Source organism: Aedes albopictus, chromosome 2 (assembly GCF_035046485.1).
Source record: "Aedes albopictus strain Foshan chromosome 2, AalbF5, whole genome shotgun sequence".
NCBI classification, from domain to species: domain Eukaryota; kingdom Metazoa; phylum Arthropoda; class Insecta; order Diptera; family Culicidae; genus Aedes; species Aedes albopictus.
Genome location: NC_085137.1, coordinates 149,504,262 through 149,530,384, shown reverse-complemented (window position 1 = coordinate 149,530,384; position 26,123 = coordinate 149,504,262). Strand labels below are relative to the sequence as shown.

General features: G+C 39.7%; 1 protein-coding gene across 5 annotated transcripts in view; it reads left to right on the top strand.

Moving 5' to 3' along the window:
• LOC109429299 (uncharacterized) overlaps window positions 1–26,123 on the top strand; it is a 785,311-nt gene that overhangs the window by 507,980 nt on the left and 251,208 nt on the right. For 4 of the 5 annotated variants that reach the window (XM_062850602.1, XM_062850601.1, XM_062850598.1 and 1 more), the window contains 2 exons: window positions 13,671–13,778; window positions 19,851–22,216. In XM_062850602.1, coding sequence (XP_062706586.1) covers window positions 13,671–13,778; window positions 19,851–19,984 — 242 coding nt within the window. In that variant the 3' untranslated portion in view covers window positions 19,985–22,216. Of the gene's footprint in view, window positions 1–13,670; window positions 13,779–19,850; window positions 22,217–26,123 lie in introns of those variants that run through there. The other variant, XM_062850599.1, reaches the window with a different exon arrangement.

The window sequence follows — 26,123 nt, the reverse complement described above, 5'->3', positions numbered from 1 at the left end:
TTTCATCTTATGCAAGGGTAAGAAGTATTACTCAAGAGTACTCAGGTTTATAACGTTCTTGATATAGGTTTATGCAAACTCCGCCAAGAACGTCATAAAACATGTACGCCAAATTGTAAACAAACAATAAATTATCGCACCGCGGTGGATTTTCTGAATCTCGTCCGATGAATTTAATTATCAGCCCGGTACCGTTGCCAACCAGGCAGACTTTTTTCGATAACCGGCCTTGATGCGGTGCAGTGCCTCGTTCCTCCGGTCAGCACTTCCAACAGGTAAGTAGTTGTTGATTTTGAAGATCGATGATTGGAACCCCGATTGCACGGGAAACGATGTCCTAGATGACCATACCCACCTCATTTCGAATGCTGCAACCGGAGGAACTTGGCACTGCACTGCGTTGCGGTTGGGTTTCCGGGTAGGTGTTCTTGATTGGCAGCAACAATGGAACGATGAGAATCAAAATCTGATGCTTGAGTTTTTTCTTGTATTTTTCATGTACCAAACTGTTCTTATGAGAGAACAGTTACTCTTGATCAAGAACGGATGATTGAAGATAACTACAAGAACCTTATAAAACTGAAAATAAGTTCAACAGTTCTTGTTGTGTTTATGGTTTTATGAACTGAACCTCAAGTGTTCTTGGAGGTGTTTTTAAAACCACATATTGACGAAGAATAGTTGTGCTCAGCTGAGACTCCGATAAGATCAACTAGAATATGCAATGTTCCGATAAAACTATCATAAAAACAAATAAAACCAAATAGAATTAAGATTGTTACTTGGGATAGCATGTCTTCTCAATATCTCGGCATCTGGTTCGACTCCAAATGCACTTGGGGGAAGCACATTGTGTATCTGATACAGAAGTGCCAAAAGCGAATCGACTTTATGCGAACTATTACCGGAACATGGTGGGGAGCGCATCCGGAAAATCTGATCAGGCTGTACCAAACAACCATTCTGTCGGTTTTAGAATACGGTAGCTTTTATTTCAATCCGCGGCGAAAACACACTTGCTGAAGCTTCAACGGGTTCAGTACCGTTGTCTTCGGATCGCGTTAGGTTGCATGAACTTGACTCACACAATGAGTAGAGGTACTTGCTGGAGTACAGCCTCTGACAGACCGCTTTGCGGAGTTGTCGTTCCGGTTCCTTATCCGATGCGAGGTTGTGAATCCATTGGAAATCCATAGAAAATTTCGAAAAGTTGCTCGAACAGAACCCTCAAACTCGTTTTATAACTGTGTACTACTGGTACATGACGCTGGAGGTAAGCCCATCTCCGGTCAACACCAATCGTGACAACTTCTAGGAACTCGACAGTTCCTCAGAGGATATTGATCTCTCTATGAAGGATGAGATCACCGGTATTCCGGAATCTTTTCGTTCCGTAGGTATTCCACAGATTTTTGCAAGTTCGGGCATGTTAGCGGGGAGAGACAGTTCTTCACAGATGGTTCAGAAATCGATGATTCGACTGGATTCGGTGTCTACAACGAATTTCATAGCGCCACCTTCATGCTTCAAAAGCCCTGTTCTGTATTCGTAGCTGAGCTAGCGGCTATATACTACACCTTAGAATACATTCAAACTCTTCCACCTGAGCACTACTTCATTTTTACCAACAGTCTAAGTTCCCTGGAGGCTGTTCGGTCAATGAAGCGGATGAAGCACTCAGCGTGCTTCCTGAATGGAATACGCCAAGTATTGAGTGCTTTGACCAAATGCTCACACACCATCATCATAGCTTGGGTCCCTTCATATTGCTCGATTCCGGGCAATGAGAAAGCGGACTCGCTGGCTAAGGTGGGCGCTAGCGAAGGCGATATTTACGAGCGTCAAATCGACTTCGACGAATTTTTTGCATTGGCCCGTCAGGAGACCTTGATCAGCTGGCAACACAAATGGAGAGATGGAGAGATAGGTAGATGGTTGCACTCCATCATTCCATAGGTGTCGAAGAAGGCATGGTTCAAAGGGCTGGATTTAGGCCGCGATTTCATTCGTGTAATGTGTCGGCTGATGTCCAACCACTATTTGTTGAACGCACATACCTTCCGTATTGGGCTCTCAGAAAGCAATCTCTGTATCTGTGGCGTGGCTTACCAGGATATCGAACATGTCGTGTGGGGTTGCAATGAGTATCGTGAGGTCAGATCTGAGCTGCATGAAATTCTCCGGGTCCGAGGATAACAACAGAAACCCGTTAGAGAAGTGTTGGCAGGACTTGACTTGGAATACATGAACCTGATTTACCAGTTTTTGAAACGTGTCAGAGTTTGATGTAGTTTGTTCCTTGTTTTCGTTGTCCGCCTTTTGGTTTTGTTGTTCGCCCCTGTCTGTCGTCGCCCTCCTTCCGGTTGTCCTCTTCTTGTCGTTGTTTACCGATAAAGTCCTTTCTTTTTGGTTCCGTTACAGATATGGACAATTTGTCCCATCAATGTTTTTTAGTATAAGTTAGCAAATAATTTAGTTGAGGGCCCCTACATCCCTCCTTCCCAATTTTATTTTATTATTTTTTTTTCAATCCTTAACCTCGAAACAGCCGCGAGTACTTCGGTTTCCCAAAACTAACATAGTATTAAGACAGTAATAAATTGTAAAATGTAAAACCAATGTAAAAACAAAAGATTTCGGCTCAGTTATGCCCATATGGCGTCCGAGCCTTCCAAATAAACGAATAAGTAAAAAATAATAATTTAAAAGAAACATTCAATGTCACCTCATTTCACGGTACGAAAGCGCGACAAACCCGAGAGCATGTTATCAACAGCATTACATTTTTTCCCATTGCTCCCCCTCATATAATCATCGAACCAAAGGCGACGAGTATAACTCGACCTTCGCATCACACACATATCAAGCAGTTTGGTAGCCAGATAAGGCGGCCGGCGTGCCGCCAGCATCATTTTTAATGCACAAAGGAAATCGAACTAAATGGAAGCTATATGGATGGAGTTAAGTGCATTTAGCTGTGACGATTTACTGTTTCAAGTGCATGTGCTTCGGCAACAACATGTTAATTGAATGATAAAGCCGTTTCGAGGGGTGTGTTGTGTACTGTCGGTCGTAATTTAATACATCTGTAAATCAGTGATTAACATGGGTAATAAACGTCCGATTTTTTTATAAAGAACTTTAATGGATGCAACTTGTGGTGCAGAGTTAACTTATCGCGTATGTGTACGATAAGCAACGTTGAGCAAAGAAATTCTTGCCAACTTGGACATTTAACTACGCTGAATAGTTCTTAGATAATGGAAATTTCTATGAAACATGAAAGCGACAAAAAATGGAACTTTCTTCGAAGACAGCATCAGCATTTTACAGAAAAGAAAAACACTTGAATGCCTTTAATACGGCTGTCGGTCAAAATCATACAAATACTCCCCATCACGGTCGTCAACTTTCAAACCCTCGTCGCAAATTGTGAAGACGGTGCCATTCATTCGCAATTCCGGTGATTAATATTAATTATTATTCAAGCGCTCGGTCTCGGTATCGTACGCTCTTTATCATTCTTGGATTTGCTAGAAAGAAGGCTCAATTTCACACGGAAAGTTAGCGAATCGATGCGTATGCTGGTGTATTTCGTAGAATGTTAAACATTGACCAGATGGAACAGAATTTGTAATTCTAGGTAAAGAGCGTCTTCACAAGCCAAGTACCTTCTAAGGCCCCTCCAGTAAAAAGTTTTCCCGAAACGTTATCAAAACGCTACCATCACGCACTTAGGGGAATTTATGCCTCAGCTTCGCAACTGAAATTGATGGCATTTTTTAGTGGGCAGTCTCGCGTCGCATCAACACCAGACGACCAGACAGTTGGGGAAGCCAAAGCGTTCGAAATAGAATAATGTAACAACACTCGCTTATTTCGCACTTTCCTATGTGGCCAACAACGCCCATAATGAGCATTATTTATGAGTGACGCGGGCCAACGGTATGACGACACGCACGGGCGTTCATTTTCCCAAAGGTGCTATCACACACAAATGGACCAAGTTCAGGTCGGGCTGGCTGTGACTTGCAATATGTAGTACATTAGTAGCGGTATATTGCAGGAACGTTTGTAACAAAAAACACTATCTAACTAAGCATTTTCAACGAACAAAATATTTGAAAACGCAAGGCTTCTAGAAGTTGTGTATTTTATTCTTAACACTTTTTAATTTGAACCCTGCCAATCTGTGGAACGTTCAAACGGTTTAAGGACAGACTTGTTAGAATCCCAAAATGGCCGACTTTGACACCTACTCACGATTTCGAGGGCACAAATCTTTTCGTTAACAAAAACCAGCGCACCTGAGCTTTTTATTTTAAGCTTATTACTAGTGAACAAGAACAGAATAATAAAATGCACTGTTGCTTGAAACTTGCTTCGTAAGATTTGTGCGTTCGAAGTTCTGATGCACTGTTGAAGAAGGATTTCATGACGTTTGTCCTTGAAGAAATGGTTTTCCAATGTTCTTAGGGTTACTAAAAGTTCAAATCAAAAATATTTGTTACGTTTTCTTAACGGTCTGCTGAACGATCCGGCTTGTCTTTTGTACAAATGTTTCCAATTTGAGTGAAGTCAGTCGGTTAAACAAAATACTTGCGAAATCTAAGGATTTCCGAATGAACGAACTTTGTTTGCCAAATGGCGATCTGACTTCCTCTGATGAGGAAGTTCTGGAATGCTTATTCAGCACACACTTCCCTGGATGTGTGGATATTACATCTTCGGATGAACCTGATGTATTTTCTTGTAGTTACGATTCCCTGGCTTCGGCTCGGAGTATTGTAACTATAGAATCGTTTGAGTGGGCACTTAATAGCTTTGCTCCTTTCAAATCTCCTGAGGCAGATGGGATTTATCCTATTTTGCTACAGAAGGGATTTCATTATTTCAAACATGTTTTGATAAAAATACTTGTTTGCAGTTTTGCTGCAGGGTATTACTGTGAAGCTCATTCCGAAAGTGGGTCGTGCGTCGTATGAAGAAGAAAAGAATTCAGACCTATCAGTTTGACCTCTTTTCTTCTGAAATGCTTAGAACGCATTGTGGATCATCACATCCGTGATGTTCATCTGGCCAACGTGCCTCTTCATGTGAACTAACATGCCTACCAATCTGCAAAGTCCACTGTGACTCTTTTACATAAGGTTGTTTACGATATCGAGAAAGTATTCGCTCAAAAGCAGTCTTGTCTGGATGTTTTCTTAGATATCGAGGGTGTCTTTGACAACGTGCCTTTCGATGCCATATTGGAAGCCGCACGGAGTCATGGTATATCTCCAATGATTTTCAATTGAATTCATCAAATGCTCAAAAAGCGATATCTCTTCTCGACATTGCGTCTAGCAGAGATTAGGAAATTGAGTGTTTGTGGATGCCCCCTAGGGGGAGTCTTGTCACCGCTTTTGTGGAATCTCGTAGTAGATACGCTATTGAGGCAACTCAGTAATAGCGGTTTTCCTACTTATGGTTTTGCCGACGACTACCTAGCATTGTTAGTTGGTATGTGTGTCACCACCCTTTTCGACCTGATGCAAAGCGCCCTTCAGGTAGTTGAGGGTTGGTGTCGCCAATATGGCCTTTCGGTTAATCCGAGTAAAACATCTATTGTTCTTTTTACGGAAAGGCGAAACCGTAATAGCGTTCGACTTTTGCGTCTCTTTGATTCTGAAATCGATGTGACTGAACAGGTAAAGTACGTTGGAGTCATTCTTGATTCCAAGCCTAAAACCCAAGTATATCAAATGGATCTACACAACTTTTGTTCGGCAAATATTGGCCTATGGATGTTTAGTGTGGTGGCAAAAGGGCGAAATGAGAACGGTCCAATCAAAGTTAGGCCATCTGCAAAGGATGTGCTTAATGGCGATGTCTGGAGCGTTCTCTTCAACTCATACGGCAGCGCTCGAAGTTCTCTTTGACGTTGCTCCACTACACATTCATCTCAAACAAGAAGCAATTTCTTGCACTTACCGTCTACGGGTACGCGGTCTACTAGAGGAAACTCCTGTGAACCGCACATCAACACACACCTCGTTGTTTCCACTTTTGGTTACTTGGGACAAAATTGTCCTTGCTCCAAGTGATTGTAAGATCCATATAGGATATTTTCCACGAAATTCCCTTCCCGGGAAGAGTGGATATCTGGATATCTGGAAAGAAGTATTTCAGACGGCATCGTATGTTACACTGATGGCTCCCTTCTCGAAGATCGAGCAGGTGCTGGTGTTTATTATCGTGAGCTAAGGCTGTATCAGTTTTATTCACTTGGTAGACACTGCAGTGTTTTTCAGGCCGAAATCTTTGCTCTTATGTGCGGAGTGCAATCAGCACTTCAGCAGGACGTAATGGGCAAAGTAATATACTTCTGTTCAGATAGTCAGGCTGCTATTAAAGCACTTGCTTCAGCCAACTCCAGGTCGAAGATAGTTATCGCTTGTCGAATTCAAATCGAAAAGCTAAATTCAGCAAACGCTGTTCACCTTGTATGGGTACCTGGCCATTCTTCCATCGCTGGAAATGAATTGGCTGATGAGTTAGCTCGTACTGGAGCATTACATGACTTCATTGGCCCTGATCCAGCTATTCGAAGTGTTGGATAAAGTTTCAGATTCACACCTGGGCTGCCACTCAGCACAAACAATACTGGAATAGTTTGGAGTCATGTCGTCAAACCAAATTGTATTCTACTGAGCCATCTCCAAGGGTGGAAAAGTATCTTACAAATCTGTCAAAGCAGAATTGCAGCATTCTGGTCAAAGCATTGACTGGCCACTACCGACTCAGCTATCACATAGCGAAAATTCAGCAAGCTGATTCATTTGCATGTGATAGCTGTGAATCCGATTATGGAACTTCGTATCATTTGATATGTAACTATCCAGTTTTTGCGCAACTGCGTTTCCGAGTATTCACTTATTAAGTGAAACTGACTTCAGAGACCTGAATATTCAGGATATTCTGTTGTTCTTAACCCGCTGTGGTAAAGAGCTATAGGCTCTCTTCCGCTTTATGCTTTTTTAGAGTGCCCTTTTCAGGGCGCTGTTTGAACCCATTGTGGTACGCTTATGCGTTAGTACCCTCTTCCAGGGTTTGAAATGTACCAATACCCGTTTCATGAAGAAATTGATTTTACCGGTTTGGTTCACTCTGTCTGAACGAATTTTTGAAAACCGCCAGTCCTCTGAATAAAATAATTATGAACTGTGTAACTACAATATTTAAAAAACGTACCGAACTATGAAAATACGTTCAAAAGTTGTTAGTTAAATGTTCAAGTTAAGAATTCTTAAATAGTTCATTAATTGACTACCTTCTATGTGATATTGAACTGTTGTACTTGGTCCACTCTGAGTGACCATAAAAATTGAAAATGGTAATCAACAGTGTAATAACAGAAATATCAAACTTTAAACTTCCTGCTCACATTATACATCAATCCTATTAACTGTTGTCCTACTTGTGCATTATTTTTCATCAAATATGTATAAATTTGAGTGTGAACTGTAGTTGGTTGTAGATTTTCCGAAAATCGTTCAGTCAGAGTGGACTAAGTACAATCAATTACTTTTGTATGTTGTAGCAATTTCTCGGTTTCAAGCTTTTTTTTTACGATTTTTCGCGATCAATACAGAGCGATGCTTTGATGAATAGTTATTAAGATTTATGGCAAAAATTCAAGAGCATTTGTTGAAAAACTCAAATCTTATAGAGTTACAAACTTCAAAGTCGTTTTTCTAGAAATTAGGTAAAAGACACATGGTCCTCTCTGACTTAACGCCGACCAACTAATCCCCACAGACAAACAGACGAAACACTTGCGAAGTTTCCATCGACCACGCTTTTAACCTTCCTTAACTCGCGCGGTTGACTACCTGCGTCAGCACCACGCTAATGCTGAGTACAAAAAGCGAGATTTTTTCAACGTGTTGTACAAAATACAACAGCGCGATCGTTCGAGGGTTAACGATCGTTTTAAATTTTCGTAGTTGTGGCTTTCGCAAGCAGAGGCGCGCGCATCGTTTTTCTATGCATTTGAAGTTTCACACTAGCGCCTTCTGTTGACGATATTGCACAACACAGTGATTCGTGCAACTTTTCCACCAGGTGATGGTAGTGTAAACTGGGCGATGGATTTAAATGAAAATCGTTCAAGGTGTTTCGTCTGTTTGTCTGTGTAATCCCCTTGATAAAACCGTTATGACTTTGAAAATCCACCAACTGTACTGTACTTGAAGCTTTCATGCTATAACTTCGATAGTAGCATTTTAGGGTGACGTAGCTCCAACGAATAGCCAATGATGAAAATAAGGCAACATAAGTCAGAGTGGCAGATAAAGATAAGTGCAGTGATGCGATATCACTGAACTTTTAAATGCTATTTTGATGCAGATGCTTCATAAAAGAATTATAGTATATCAGAAATTTCGCTTGATTTGATATTCGAAATACTTGCACGACATTTTCCCAAAATTTTTGAAACACAGATGGTCCGGTCTGACTTAACGCCGACCATTCATTAATAGTTATTTATGTAACGAGTTGCAAAAAGTTGATTTTTTCAGCACGAGTCGTACATTTATCCAACGAGGCTTGCCGAGAACCCCGAACTCGACCTGAGCCATCGGCCATTTCCCCTTCCATTCGGGGTTCTTGCAATTCGCCCTCCTTATGGCCGCCTGAATAATACCCTTTAAGATGTCTAGTGGTGGGTTTCTGAAGTTCTTTCGGTGGTAGCCAGGAGGTGGTGGTAGTCAGGGTGGTTTCGCCTACTAACGCCCTACTTCTATGCCAGGTGGGTCTGCTAGGGAAAAACCTGCACTAGAGCAAAATCTACCTGTCGTAGGGGGTGTCCAAAATGTTTGGAATAGGCAACTTTTTTTTCTCTCACAAAAAAGTTCAACATGCTGTAGCTTTTCATAAAGTGCATCAATAATTCTCAAATTTTGACTGTCAACCTATTATATGTGCATCATTGGTACAATTGGGCTCGATTGATTAATCCTTCACGAAGCTAGAACCGTTCTCGTGAAACATTATTTTTTAGATAACTAATTTTTGAACTGCCATATCTCGGAAACCAGTGAATTGTATAAAATTTTGAACGTTTATCAACAATATATTGATAATTATTTCGACGTTATAAAACTTAATATTTTCTGACGACGAATAAAGTTATAGTGGTTTGACATTTTCACTCATATAGAGGAAAACAACTCAAATTTACAATATCACACAAAATTGGCTCTTATATCACTTATAATAGATATTTTGAGAACAGAAGTAGAAAATCTCATATAGCCGAGGCGGTAAACGCACGGGTATTCAGCATGACCATGCTGAGGGTGACGGGTTCAATTGCCGGTCGGTCCAGGATCTTTTCGTAAAGGAAATTTCCTTGACTTCCTTGGGCATGGAGTATCTTCGTGCCTGCCACACGATATACACATGCAAAATGGTCATTGGCAGAGGAAGCTCTCAGTTAAAAACTGTGGAAGTGCTCATTGCACACTAAGCTGAGAAGCAGGCTTTGTCCCAGTTAGGACGTTAAGCCAAGAAGAGGAGAGGAAGTAGAAAATCTTTGGATATCGAAATTAAAAATTAATCACATTGATGTAAAACATTTACGATTTTTCGAGAAAGATCCAAAAAGTGTCAATCCATCACAACTTTTTTCAACGTTTAAAAAGTACCTATGTTTTGAAGCCTTTTCAAACATTGGTATATTGTTGATAAACGTTCAAAAATTAATTCAATTCGACTCACTGGTTTCCGAGATATAGCAGTTCAAAAATAAGTTCTCTAAAAAATAATGTTTTACGAGAACGGTTCTAGCTTCGCGAAAGATTAACCAATCGAGCTCAAATTTGTACCAATGATACACATATGATAGGTTGACAAACAGCCAAAATTTGAGAATTTTTGATGCACTCAATGAAAAGTTACAGCTTGTTGATTTTTTTGAAAGAGAAAAAAAGCCAATCCCAATATTTTAGCCACCCCCTGTATATCCTTTTCCGTATATTCAAACACAAAATCACTTCGACACAACCAATAAACAAACAAAACACTTACAGTAGTTTGGCGGTTCCGTGCAAATTTGAGTTCGTGTAAGCTATTTATGTTGAAGTCAGTTTTTTACATTTGATCCCGTGCGACACAGTTCCTACCGGCTAAGTTTTATTTTTTCACCCAACTACTAGATCAATATAACTTAAATTTGAGCTCAATGCTGTTTACTCAATTTTGGCTTCCCGCGCCGAACTGTCAAAGTTTTGTTTTTTTTTCTCTTCGCTTTCTGACAACAACAAAAAGAGTGGATGAGACAGGAGACATAAATAACTCAAGTTTAAAAACACTCAAATTTGGGTACTTGAGTTTCTCCGTGTATGGTCCATTATGGAACCAGTTGCCTCCGTCGGTTGGTCGAAACTTTCCTCGAGAATTTCTATAATTTCGTCTCTAGAACTTTCTAGCGAATTCTGTTCCACCAGTTCTATCTCGATACCAGCCACAATTTCAACGTACGAAGGTGTGTTTCCTTTTTTTCTTGTCCTTGTTTTTATTTGATTTCCGTAAAGCTCAACGTAGTTACTGATTACTCTTTTATAACTGATTTACTTTCATCAGCTTCTAATAAGTTGTCCACGGCAAACACTTTTCAGGCGATCTCCTGAATGATTCGGGTTTATGACCCATTCCGGGTAATGGTTTGCGCGGTAGTGGCGTTCGGAGTAATAACCCACTCCACAGGCTTTCGGAGTATCAGTAGGCCGGCTCCAGAGGCTTTCGGGGAAGTGACATATTCGAGGTAATGGCATTCGGGTTAGTGGCGTTCGTAGTAATGGTGTTGGGAGTAATGCTGTGGAGCCTGAGAGTACTATTACTCGCTACATACAGGGGATAGACAAAATGATCGGGACAGGCAAAATTTTCACTTTCCAAAAAATGTTCTGCTAGCTGTAACTTTTCGAAAAGTGCATCAAATATTCTCAAATTTTTACTGTAGGTTCTTCAACTAGTTGTGTATCAGTGGACAAAATTTGGAAAAGATCGGACAATTCTTCACGAAGTTATAAAGATTTTTGAAAAAGATAAAATTATCCGATAGCCAACTTTGAGCTGTTATATCTCCGGATTCAATGAACCGATTGCAATGAAATTTTGACCATTCATGACTTATATAATGAACTCTGGAAAACATTTAACTTAACTTGAAATTTTTAACAAGCGAAAAAGTTATAGCGATTTTCTTTTTTTCACGATTTTTTAGTAAATCAGTTTATTTTTAATATGCATCCCATTACTTTTTCAATTTATTGGCGGCTATGTTGTTACTTTCCTTCAAAACGCATTTATATATAAGTCAATTAGAGGGAAGCTAAATGAACTATAATTTGCATCTTGAATTTTGAAACAATGTTGATGTTTTAGATAATTTGGTGTTTTTTTTAGAAAAATAATCTAATCGTTATAACTTTCTTCCGTGTTAAGAATATTAAGTTAAGTCAATGGTTTTTCATAGCTCATTATATAAGTCATAAATGGACAAAATTTCATTGCATTCGGTTCATTGAATCCGGAGATATAACAGCTCAAAGTTGGTTATCGGATAATTTTACCTTTTTCAAAAATCTTTATAACTTTGTGAAGAATTGTCCGATCTTTTCCAAATTTTGTCCACTGATACACAACTAGTTGAGGAACTTACAGTAAAAATTTGAAAATATTTGATGCACTTTTCGAAAAGTTACAGCTAATTGAACATTTTTTGAAAAGTGAAAATTTTGCCTGTCCCGATCATTTTGTCTATCCCCTGTATTTCCAAATCATACCCAGAACGATTCTGTGTTGTGGCTTCAATTTCAAACCTGTGTAAACGTGTAGTGACGTTTCATAACACGCTACAAAAAATCAACACCATCGTTGATCAACGCGTGTGGCTTTGGCAATCATAGTTGATCGGCGTTGATGTAGTTCTTGAAGCATTATAGTACATGCTTCTACAAAGAACCGATCATATCTGAGCAAAGACCATTGTTTACAATAGTTTTTTATTCAGTAAGTCGGTCCAGGCTCTATCTCCAAGTAAACTGAGTAAATTATCTGATAAGTTTGCTCCAGTCGTCTTAGTGCTTGAAACATTGAAAAATTCACAAGGTATCATATGGCGACCGTGACAGAACACACGCTCTAAGACAAATTTTATTCATAACAATATCTCCAACTCAAAACCTATGATTTGAAACAGCGATTTCAAAAAGGGATCAAATTTAATTCAGCATACGGTGCTCTTGTAGTAGTTATGAATGATCCCAAGTAACACACTTGTCACCGAAGAGTCACGGCGGCGCAGGTTTTTGTTGCGCAGAAGTCACCGTGACTTACTTCTAGCAAGTAAGTATTTATTTGTTAGAAGTAAGTCACAGTGACTTCTGCGCAACAAAAACCTGCGCCGCCGTGACTCTTCGGTGACAAGTGTGTTACTTGGGATTCATACCTACTAACTATATCTATATACCTAGTTCATGCTTATTGGGGCCATCATTGACGAGTTACACTACGCTACTAGCCGGTAGAGCCCGATTCTTGAAATAGATGGTAGGGACAAATGACGCTAGGCTAGCTACGAGCAAAAGCATAGGGCTGTCAGCTAATAGGGGACGTATTCAATTCTCATAGTAACTATTCTGGACTTCGATTTGATTAGGTCGTAATATGCTGTTCGTAATATGCTGGTCGTAATATGCTGTTTGCAAATCGAAGTTAGTTGGTTGGAAACGACGATATTTATCAATGAAAGCATTTCAAGTCACGAAGTAGAAGTACAATCGTCGAGTAGGGCACCACCATTGACGACAACGAAAGCGTTCGTTGAATGGCGTGTGACCGATATGACGATCATTCGTAATGTATTGTGTAGCTAATCAGACAGGCCTAAGCAGTGCGTCGATTTTAGGATTAAATTTCAATATCTTACTACACAAGGTAATTAACTCAACTGTTATTTATGTTCTTATCTTAATTACCCGTGATGCCATGAATATCGATCTATAGAGGATTTACCGTAGAAAGATTATCGGCAAAATATGTACGTTTCCAATCAACCTATTTATAAAGTCAGTATTTCGTTGCACTTATAGACTTGTGGGATAGCATTTTGTCGTCACCGTGTCGGGACAATTTCTCACTGCCTCTCAAGTAAACGAAAAAGATGTTTACATATATTGCTTCAAGTGAAGCTTCAACAACAACGACGACGACGACGACGACGACGACTCGAACGAGATACGGGTATCACTCGGTATCACCGAGAGTTTCAATAGAGCCGAGAATACAGAAAAATGCCCGACGATGCCCGGCCCGTTTAGCGCTTGCATGGTTGTTTGCCATCGTCAGTACGCTGCTGGCTGCTGCTATCGCTGCTGTTTGCTACCGGTGTGTATAAGCGCGATCGCCATCAGCGAGAGAAGTTCAAGTTCAACCGTCGTCGTTGTAGCTTAGCTAGTGTAGACCATTCTTATCGGTCGAATTCGAGCTGATAACATCTTGTTCGAGCTTACCCCAAAAAGGTTGAATTGCTTGCTGTGTTCGCGGCGCGGACTGATTGATGAGCGATTGAGTGGCACTTGACTGATGGTTGTTCTTTCCTCTGGCTTTATTTTCAGAAAAACGCGCCACCGAAGGAAGTGGTCTAGTGTCCCATTACGAGCAGAAGCGTAAAATAAGTGACTCCGACGAAAGCATGTCTGATAAAAAGGCAGACACCGTTTACGGTAAGTGTGTACTGTTACTGTGTAATCCCATGGGGATCGTGTGTTAAGTCTACAATATCCAGTAACAGTAATGATTTACTAGCTTCGTAGAACATGTGATATTTTCCATAATAGTGGAAAGGTTTTATGAAGTGGTACAGCTAGCACAAGTAACAATAATTATCAATTATTGATATTCTAACTGGTTTTATTTATGTTTCATGATAGCTTTGTTATCACTTCTGATTTGTTTTATAATAATCTAAGCCAAGTGTATTCTAAAATGATTTTTGTGATTTGTGGTTGTGAGATTTCCTTCCAGTGTTCTTGAAATATCGCACATAAAACTAGTTTTAAGAGTCTTCGCTATCGTCTCAAATTTGCGAGCCATAGTATCCAATATCATCGGTAAAACCAAGCCGCTGAACGGACTTCGTTAAAATCGTTTCACTCGTGTGTATCCCCGCTCTTTTTACTATACCTTCTGAAGCAATGTTAAACAGCAAGCACGAAGGACCAACACATTGCCGTAACCCTCTGCAAGATTAGAAGGGACTCGAGAGTGTCCCTGATACTCAAACGTCGCACATCACTCGATCCATCGTCGCCTTGATCAATCGTATCAGTTTATCCGGGAATTCGTATTCGTGCACAATCTGCCATAGCTGTTCTCGATCCATTGTATCATACGCCAATTTAAAATCGATGAACAAGTGATGTGTGGGCACGTTGTATTCGCGGCATTTCTGCAACACCTGGCGGATGGTGAACATCTGATCCGTAGTAGCGCGTTCACCCATGAATCCAGCCTGATATTGTCCCACGAACACTCGTGCAATCAGTGATAGACGGCGGCATAAAACTTGAGAGAGTATCTTGCAGGCAGCGCTCAGTAGCGTGATCGCGCGGTAGTTCCTGCAATCCAGCATGTCCCCCTTTTTTTATAGATGAGACACTCGGTACCTTCCAGCCATTCCTCCGGCAGTACTTCCTCCATGATCTACTCCAGCGGCTTTGTTGTTTTTCACTTGGCCAAGCCTTCTCCCTTGGAGGTTGGGGGCCATCTTTCGTTTCCATCTTTCGTTCTGCGCACGTACTCCTAGATCTGTTATCTCGCCACCTTCGGTGCTTGCAACGTCGTGATTGAGGTGCTCATAATAATGCTTGCTCGTGAGAAGATTTCCGTGATTGTTTTGGCACATGTCGGCTTGTGGCATAAGGCCTTTGCCTTCCCTCACTGCGTGATCTCCTTCTTCTAACTGGCGCTTCACCCTCCGGAAAACTGAGTTCTGCCTGTTCATCGTCTGTCTATAACGTGCCTCATTCGCCCTCGTACGGTGTTGCAACATTCTCGCCTATGCTGCATTCTTCACGTTTTGCAACTGTTCTCAAAATCTCAATTTCTTCATGATGTTTTGCTTCATAAACCTCCCTTGGTCGAGAACTAACAGAACACGTTGTATTCGCAGCATTTTTGCAACACCTGGCCTGCGGATGACGAACATCTGGTCCGTTGTAGCGCGTTCACCCATAAATCCAGCCTGATATTGCCCCACGAACTCTCTTGCAATCGGTGATAGACGGCGACATAAGATTTGAGAGAGTCTTGACAAATTTTGAGAGAATCTTGGAAGATTCCCTGAAGGACGTTCTAAAGCAACACTCTCAAAAAATCCCTGGAAAACTTTCTAGAGGAATCCCTGGAGGAGTTCCTGAAGAAAACAATGGATAACTTCTTGTACAGATTCTTGAAGAAAAAATAAAAGAATCACAGGATATATTAACCAAAGAATCGCAGGACCAATTTCTGAAGGAAATATCCTATGCAGGAGCGGCAGGGGGTTTTCTTGAAGTAATTCACGGATAGATTCCTTAACAAATCTGTGTATGAACTCCTAGAATATTTCTTGGAGATAATTGTGAAACATTTCCTGGATGACGTCTAGGAGAATTGCCTGGTCCTGTATGGATTCTTCCAAAAATATCTTAAGGAATTCAAATACAAATAGCTGGAAGCATTTCTTAAAAAAAACCTTGAAGCAATTCATGGGTGCATCCATGGAAGAGATCCAGGGATAAATTTCTGAGGGAATTACTAAAGGATTCCTGGAGCAATCCCAGGAAAAATTCCCGGTTCAATCCCTGGAGGAATTCCTGCAAAAATCTCTGGAGGAATTCCGGGAGGAATTCCTAGAGGAATTGCTGAAACTATACCTGGTGGAATTCCCTTAAAATTTACTCCTAAATTCCCTTGAAGTATCCTTTTAGACTCTCCTTGGAATAGCTTTGGAATTTTCATTGATGTTGAAATATTCTTTCAATTCCTCAGTAGGAAACCTTGAAATAAATCTGGAGCAATCCCTGGGAGAATTCCTGGATGAACTTCTGGATGAATTCCTGGAGGAATCTCTAGAGCAATTCCGGGAGGAAACCCTGGAGAAATTTCTGAAGAAATCTCTTGAGGAATTTATGGACAAATTTCTGGAGGAATCCCTGAACCAATTCCTGAAGAAATATCAGGGGGAAATCTTGGAGAAATGCCTGGAAGACTTCTGGACAAATTCCTGGTGGAAAGCCTAAAAGGGATTCCTGCAGAAGACCTCAGGGGAATCTCGGGAAGAATTTCTGAAGGAATACCTGAAGTAATCCCTGAAGAAATTCCTGGACGAATGCCTGGAGCAATCTGTTGAAACAATCCTGGAAGGAATTCTTGGAAGAATTCCCAAAGCAATCCCTAGATGAGTTCCTGGAAAAATCCCTCGAGAAATTCTTGCAAGAATCCGTGGAGGATTTCGTGCAAAAAATGCCAGGAAGAATCCCTGGAGGAATCTTTAGAGGAATTCCAGCTGGAAGAAATTTCCGGAGCAATCCCTGGAAGAAAACCTGAAAACCTGAAGGAATCCCTGGATGAACTCTGGGAGGTAATCCCTGGAGAAATTTCTTATGAAATCTCTTGAAGAGTTCCAGGAGGAATCCTTGGAAGAATTCAGGAATTTTTGGAAAAATCTCTAGGAATTCCTGAAGGAATCCCTAAAGCCATTTCTGGAAGAATCTCAAGAGAAACTCCTGGAGCTATGCCTGGAGGAACTTCTGCAGGAATCCCCGGAAGAAAACCCCAGAAAAATCCATTCAGATATCCCCTGAGGAATTTCTAGAAGAACTTCTGGAGGAATGCCTGGAGGAATTCCTGAAAATCCTGAGGAAACCCCCAAATGAATTTTTGGAGGAATCCTTGGAGGAATCTCTGGAGCAATTCCTGGTAAAATCCCTGGAGGAATTCCAAAAGAAATCCCTGGAGACATTCTTGGAGGAATTCTTTGAAGAAGCACTGGAGCACTTCCATTCCAGAATTCTCTGGAAGAATTTCTGGAGGAATCCCTAGAGGAATGCTTATAGGAATTCTTGATGGAATCTCTGCAGGAAATCCTAGAGGAATCTCTGGAGGAACTCCTGAAGGATTTTTCGAAAGAATTCCTAGAGGAATCTCCAGAGAAACTCCTGGAGGAGTCCTTACAGGATTTCCCGGATGAATTCCTTGGAAGAATGGAGGAATGCTAGAAGGAGTTGCTGAAGGAATTCCTGGAGGAATCCCTGGAATTTTTTAATGCGAATCTCTGCAATTCGCAGACGAATTCTTGGAGCACTTCCAGTAGGAATCCCTGGAAGAATTCCTGGAGGAATGCTTATAGGAGTTCTTGAAGGAATCTCTGGAGGAATTTTTGAAAGAATACCTAGGGCAATCTCCAGAGGAATTCTTGGGGGAGCCCTTGCAGGATTTCCCGAAGGAATTACTTGGAAGAATGGAGGAATTCTAGGAAGAATTGCTGGGTGAATTCCTAGAGAAATCCCTGAACGAATCCCTGGAGGAATCACTAGAAGATTTTTATAGGAATCTCAGCTGGAATTCGCAGACGAATCCTTGGAGAAATTCCTCGAATAATCCCTGGAGGAATTTTTGGAGGAACCCCTTGAGAAATCCTGGTGGAACCCTAGGAGAAATTCCTGAATAAATTCCAAGAGGAGTTTCTAAAGAATTTCCAGGAAGAAATACTGAATAAATCCCAGAAGAGTTCTTAGGGGAACTCGGAACTCCTGAAGGAATCGCTGGACGAGTTCCTGAAGAAACCCCAGAAGGAATCCCGAATGCAATCCCGAGAGGAATTCCTACACAGTAACGGAATCCACTCATTATCGAACTCAAGTGGAAAAACACCAAAATTTAGTAAATTGTGTGAATCTTGCTCATTTTAGAGTAACATTTTCTTAGTGTGTAAGGGAATCCCCAAACAGTCCCTGGAAGAAGTCTTGGATTAATTCCTGGAGAAATTCCTGAAAGAATTCCAGGAGAAATTCCTGAAGGATTCCCAAAAAAGAGTTCCTTTAACAATTTTTAAAATAATCCCTGAAGTTCTTGCTGAAAGAAGCACAGAAGGAATTCCTGCTTGAATCCCTGGAGAATTTCCTGAAGAAACGCCATACTTAATCGTGGTACTAATCCCATGAGGAATTCCTTAGGAAATCCCAGGAAAGTTTTCTTAGCGAATTTCTGGAAAAAAATTCTCAAGGAATCCCTGGAAAAAATCCAGGAATCCATGTCTGCAGTAACTTCTGGACGAATCATTTAAAAAATCCTTGGATGTCTTCTAAAATGTGTAAAAAAAAATTAAGAAATTCCTGGATTATGTAATTTTTCAATACACTTTGTTAAATTTGCTGAAAGAATTTCTGGAAGAAATTCCTGCAGAAATACTTCGAATAATTTCAGATGAAATTATTGGTGCAATTTCTAGCGGAATTTTTTGAAGGAATTTGTGGAGAAATCTTTGAAGGAATGCCTTCAGAAATATTGAATGGATCTCTTGAGAAATTCCTCAAAAAAATAAACACTGGAATAACTACTTGAGGAACCTCTAAGGATATCCTAGGATAAATTTCGAGGAATGTCTGGTGAACTTCCTAGAGAAACTCTTCAAGGATGAGATCACTGAAGGAAGCCACTACTGCTCCCTTGTGCCCACCTCTGGCTACGCCCATGATGATAAAATCGGAATATCACTGTATTTTTTCATGTCATAGTGAGTGCCATCGTAGTTATTGGTATCAAATTGGTTACAACTTGGATGTTCCAGGGCATTCGAGGGATGTTCCTGAGGGTTTCAGGAGTGTTCCAGGGATTTCTAGGGATTTCTGGAGCGTCCCATGACCGTTCCAGGGGTTTTCAAGAGGCGTTCCATAAGGCTCCAGGGTATTTCAGAGGCATTTCAGAGGCATTCCAGAGGACTTCAGAAGCGTTCCAAGGGTGTTCCGTGCGGTTTTAGGGCATTTCAGAGGCGTTCCAGGGATGTTCCAGAGAGTCTCTGGGGGCTTTATGGGCATTTCTTGGGATTGCATGAAGTTTCAGGGTCGTTCCGGAGGTTTTCCAGTGAGTGTTATTGGGTTTCAGGAGGCTTCAGGGTACCATGGGCATTCCAGGGGTTTTTGGGGTGTTCGTTGGAGTTTCAGGGGGTTTCAGGAGTGCTTCATAGATCTCAGGGGTTCAAGGGCGTTTAATCAGGGGCGATTAATTCAGGGGCTTCCAGATGCATTCCAGAGGGTTCAAGTGCTTTCAGAAGCCCCAAGGAAGCCACGCGAACACCTCCAAAACCCTTTTGAAACTCCGGAAATTTGAAATTGAAAATCTGACCAGTTTGTCTGGTCGATTCCCAGATTCCAAATTACGTCATCTGAATTCTAAACAACCGAAGCGTTTTAGAAGATCTTAAGAGCGATTTCAGAGGAGTTGTAAGGGGTTGTTTATAACAATAGTGATAGTTCACTTGTTAAGCGTGTAGATTCGATTTTCTTTATTCAGTGTTTTGTCTTTTAGTGTTTCCAGATTCTTTGAAGTTATGTACCGTTCAACCCCGTTCCTTTGAACGTTGCCGACGGGATCCATTTTTATTTTTATTTTTTTACATAGTTTCAGGGCAAAAATAATAATGCGGAGGATCATAAATTCTGAAAAATAAATAATAAGATATATATAGAAGTAGTCATTCATTGAAGCGTTTCGTACTGCCCACCACTTATTTTCACATTTCTTCCGTTTTTCAGACATCCTGATTCCGTCGATGGTAATTGCTGCCCTATTTATTGTTAATGGCATCGTATTCGCGGTCATTATGCGCTACAGGAACAAAAGAAAACAACGCCTTGAACTAGACAGTAAGGAACTAGCAGAACTGTAAAGCCCCTCCTCTCCGTCGCCACTTCCTCAAGTAGAAAGTAAAAAAAAAAAAACAGAAAAACAAAATCTGATGCATGAACAAATACTCAAAACAATGATAATGCATGTACAAGAACAATGAAGGAGAGTCATTATGGGAATGGAGAAGAATGAAAGCAAAGCCATCTCCACCGTCGTCGTTGTCGTCGTCGCGCCGCCTTTATCATCGTCATCATCATGATTGCACATCCATAGATATCCTTTTTTTCGCCGGAAGTTAGAAGGAACGTCATCAGTCACATTGCCATATCCCCATTGGAAACGACCGCCAAGTAAAGAATCGTGTTTCTTTTCTGTGTCTCCATTTCGCCGGTATTTACCTCGACATCAATCATCATGTTGCGGCACACCCCTGCTGACGTGTGTGGTGAATTTGTCACACCCCTTCGAACACAAATAACTAAAGGTGTGCCCACCCCTCCAGCCGCCGGGACGTCCCGTCAAGGGCAAGGTCATCATCATCATCTGTCGCAGTAGGCATTGCATATCATCAACTCATCTTCATTATCATGGCCACTGGGGCATCGCCGCCATCTTGGATGAGCACGCGGTGAATGCAACACGCTACAGGAAACCAAACATTATCATCGCTACATGGTAAAAGAAAGCGGAAAAGGTAAGTCTAATCCACAGTTCAATTATTAGTGGGAAAACCGAATGCGTTCGGTTCAAGAAGAGTCAAAGCCAGATATTTTGCCGCTCTAAGGAAAACAAATTGGATAAAAAAATCGTCGTAGTTCAATAGCTTATAGATTTGAGCAATCTGAAATTAGATAAATGTTGAAGAGACCGGAAAACTGGGAACACTGGCAACCACAACGCATAGGAAAGAAGATAAATGCTTTAGGCAAATTTGAGACCGGAAATGATAACCTCGGAAAGTGGTTTGAGTTCCTGGTAATTTGGCAGTTGCCAAACGCTTTGCTCGTCTGTTATAGTTTGACACTGTTGCCAGTGTTCTTGGTGTGGGATCCTCAACAAAGCTCCGTACACACCCACACATACACGGTAACTATTTTGCACGCTGAAAAATTATTATATACAAAATCTCTTATATCGCATTTAAAAAAACATGAAAACAATGGTTATCGTGAGAGAAACAAAGAGTAAAACGAACAAAAATATTTATATTATGCAAATCTGCTAACGAATTTTGATATCTTATTTCCTCGATATTTTTTTAGTCTCGAAAATATTTTCTCGCATTTTTGCTTGGATAACAAAATCTAAATCTTAAGATAAGTGCGCCGCTTAGATCGCTCCGGGTAACGAAATATTTTCTAAAATTTTACAGTTTAACAGCAAAATGTACGAGAATTGCTTGAAATCATCAGTAAAAAAATAGCGATCATTATAAAAGGGTATCAAATTGGATGTATTTTTCGAGTTTGTTTGCCAACCTACTAATACAAAGAACCACCGCCAACAATCTAAAAAATTTGATGAAAACATTTGATTTAGCCTAAATACATACAAAATCCAAAACACAATCCAAGCCAAAGATTAGATGTTAAAGCGCGAGAAAGCTTAGAATGCAGCTCCCAACGCCTACTTTGACGTGCGGAGAAAAGTTAACGAGAAAAAAATGTGGTAATTGATAAAGATAAATGAAAATCAACATGTGCTTTAACGAAAACAAAGAAAATTTACTCGTTCTTTAAACAAAACGAAAAATAAAGTCGGTCCTGTAAAACTGTAGAAAAAAAAACAATGGAACTGATGAACAAACTGGAAGTTTCAGCGAGGGTGATGCTTGGCCAAGTGAATTGTGATTGTATCCCATACACACAGACAAACAAACAACCCAAATCAAGAGAAGAGAGTATAAGTGAGCGCGATGGCATGAGTTCTTGTGAATCTTTTAGTTTTCCGAGTCGGTCGGAAGGATACGGGGCACCTACGAAAATCAAATCAAACCAAAGACAAAGTGGTTTGTTCTCAATATGTACTAACAAAGTCCTACGTGTTGTGTAAGTTTCGCACGCCTCAGAAAAAAACATGGAAGGGGAATCAGTGCTGGATTTTCTGACCACACTTTATTGTTTTTCTGGACTCTTTCCATTGTTGGATGAGTCTTTCATTTTTTTGTTTAGAACACTGTTATTTTCTTAATTTTTTAAGGAAATATTTATTTGCTGAATTAAAAATATTGTACTTCCATGCCGAAAAATAAAATGATACAAACAAATAAAAATGTCACATTTGGGGATTTTTTTTTATTACCGAACAGGTTTGGGCCGAAGGGTCTCCGATTTCAATCAAAATTTCACCAGAGCTAGAGGTCGTGGATATATGATCAAATTTGGAATTCAAAAAAATCATAGTGGACTATTTTCCCGAAAAACGCTAGATGAAATTTCACAATTTTCCCAAATTTTTCAAAATACCCCAAACTTCAAAAAATCATATCTCAAAAACTATGCATCGTAGAACAAACTTTTTTTAGTGAAATCGACGCAAAATTACTTCAGCAATCCGATAAAAATACACTGAGAAAAAAGTTTCTCAGAAAATTTTTCACCATACAGAAAAAACGTCTAAAAATGCTGATAAAAGTACCGTCTGTATCATAGATTATTTTGAACAAAATTTTTCCTAGCGCAAAAATTAATGTTCTTCATTTCGTTCTTTGACGCCAAAATGGAATCTCTTACCGTTTTAGAGATATAGCCAAAAAACCAACGGCCAGTCGCTATATTTTCATAGGAAGCCAACAACAAAAGCGGCCGTTCACTTGTTGCAACATATTTGCTTTGCGGCGAGCAAATGCACAATGCAAATGACACTAGCGTGAATCGGAGTGCACTGACAGCACATATATGGCACTTTAGTGCCTTTTAAATGCAACAACTTATCAAATTTTGAAATTAATGGATTTGTAACTAGAAAGCGTTGCAAATAACAAGTTTACAACAAGCAAACGCATATTTCAACGTATTTTTTTTTTTCAATCAAAGCAATCATATGCCGTTAGAGATGAGTGGATATCAGGTAACTATAACGTCTCTTTACACATGTAAAGCTTTGTTTTGTTTTTAAAGAGTTTTTGTTACTTAAGGTGACTTGGTGCATCACAGAATTTTCATAGGAATCATTGACTTTTTAATTTTCAATGATTGTTTGCCTCGCGTTTTTGAAGTGATAAAAAACGGGAAATTTTACAGTCACGCAGTAGAAAAAGTATCATCACACTCACCACGAGTGAGCATATGGGATGATACATTTTCATCCGAATTTGCGCTTTGGTAACTGAGTTTTATCACTTTAAAATTTCGAGCGAGATTTCAATGATGCTGATGACGCACTACGCGTCGTTAAATGATCATTGGTATGTGGATTCGTCTATACACCATAAAGAGACATTTTTCACTCAATATTTAATAAATAGCATGGTCTGTGCATAATGTGTTTGTATAATGTGTTTAGAAAAAAAAACACTAATTTAAAACTTAACGGAACTTTAAAAGATATATACCATGGATGAGAGGAACAAACATGTACTCTCTGGAGCGGATCTGGTGTGATGGTTACAGCTCGTGACTGTCACGCCGAGGACCTGGGATCGAATCCCACTCCCGACATACGAAGGGAAGTAAAGTGTGGGTCCCGAGATGAACTAGCCTATGGCTAAAAATCTCGTTAATACAGATAATAAAATAAACATGTACTCATCAGTACGGGCAGCAAATTAAAGTTTACCATGCATACAACTTCTTAACGCGCTAATAAAACATTGTTGCTTCAAACCAAGCTTTTCTTGTTCTAAGAAGCGACACAATTCCAACAGTGATGATAATAATATCCAGCAATGGTTAGCAAAGATTAATACCGAGCTCTGTATAGAGCTACTGAGTTGATAACAGTTGAGACAGCACGATACGCTGGAGGATCGATCATTACCGTTAAAGTAAGTTTTGACATTGATTAATAGAAAAAACACTGAAATGTAAGATCAATCAATTCATCACTTTTTTCTAACTAACAATTTGTTGTCAAAAAGACTTAAACAGTTTTCAGAACGAGCATGACAAACCCATACTACTACCCATAATATATTCGAATCAACCAATAAGTCGGTGCACGGTTCGAATGATTAAAATATTGTCTAAAATTGTTTAATGCTCTAAGATGTCAAGTGAATGTTTAATTTCAAGAAATCCTTCAACGTCCTCATTTTCATTCACAGCCTGTGTATTTACGAAACTTCATGGGTCAATATTGGATCCTTAACTATCTATATCCTTTGAAAATTTCTAGAATGCTTTCGTTATTTCTGAACGAAGCAAAAGAATTATAATCAAAAAATACTACACAGCTATGCATTTTTGTTACTTACACAGTTAAAAATGTTATATCATTTAACCTGTAACAAAAGGACCTCGTCGCATCGCACACATTTTTCCATCAGTTTATAAATTTACAGCTTGCTCTCAGTATGAAGCTTGCGTTCAACATTACATACAAGAAATTGTTTGATGTAAAATTAAGTTAAATAAGATAGAAATTCGTATGCAATTTTTTTTTTCGTTAGGTATAATTTCAAATATGTTGCTAAGTAGTAACCATTCTCCGTTAATAGTTTTCTTTGTTTTCATTGTTTTCTTAAATTGAAATGGAAAACATATAGGGCATGAGTGCTATAAGTAATTTTACGCTCACCGGTGGCATTGGCTCGTTGTTAACTTGTTATTTGAAACACATTTTAGTTAGAAACCCGATCATTGCAAAACATGACTATTTAATGCATTCAAAAGGCACTCAAGTGCTATATATGTGCTGTCAGTGCACTCCGATGCACGTTAGTGTCAAAGTTACGTTACAATTAGTGTATGTCATTTGCTCTTTGCAAAGCAAACATGTTGCAACAGGTGAACGGCCGCTGTTGTAGTAGATGGCTTCCTATGAAAATATAGCGACTGGCCGTTGGTTTTTTGGCTATATCTCTAAAACGGTAAGAGATTCCATTTTGGCGTCAAAGAACGAAATGAAGAACATTAATTTTTGCGCTAGGAAAAATTTTGTTCAAAATAATCTATGATACAGACGGTACTTTTATCCGCATTTTTAGACGTTTTTTCTGTATGGTGAAAAATTTTCTGAGAAACTTTTTTCTCAGTGTATTTTTATCGGATTGCTGAGGTAATTTGGCGTCGATTTCACTAAAAAAAGTTTGTTCTACGATGCATAGTTTTTGAGATACGATTTTTTGAAGTTTGGGATGTTTTACAAAATTTTGAAAAATCGTGAAATTTCATCTAGTGATTCCCGGAAAAATAGTCGACTATGATTTTTTTGAATTCCATATATGGTCATATATCCACGACCTCTAGCTCTGGTGAAATTTTCATTGAAATCGGAGACCCTTCGGCCCAAAGTGTTCGATAATAAAAAAAAATCCCCATTTATTTTCATCCGAAAATCCGGCAAATGATGACATAATTAGTCTTATTGCATTTACAATTTCTTCTCGATTTAAATTGGATGATGTGAATGTATTATCTCAGAGAAACAGACGTAACACTTCTGACAAATTTCATTTAAAAACATCGTCACGAAAACGTAATCGCCCAATGCTAAATGTACTGTGTTTGGCCGGGCCGCCACTAGATGGCGGTAGTGAGCAAACGTCAAACAAGAGTAAAAACGATATCAGCGCCGCAAGTGGTCAATCGACCTACCATAGCATGTTTGAATCAACCGTTAAAAAGGTGATCGATGGGACGTCTGTTTCTCTGTGGTATGATGTAACCCTCCCTATAGGGTATAATTCGCCAAATGATGTACGGTTGATACTGAAATTTTTGTTTTTATTTGTTTTCCGTGCATTATTTCACGGTAGTGTAAATAAACAGCTTTTAAAGTTTATATTCAGTCATTACTTATACTTCTATTTATTAAGATTTCTTTTAAATTCCATTTTATAAGAGAAAATATGATATTCATATCTGGATATCTGGATATCTGGAACCCAAATGTTGAAGCTGGCTCATCCTTATATTGACCGATTATCGCTAATCGTTGAAAGGTTTACTCCGGTTGTCTACATCTTAGCTTCTTCTTCTTCTTCTTCTTCTTCTTCTTCTTTATGGCTCGACGTCTCA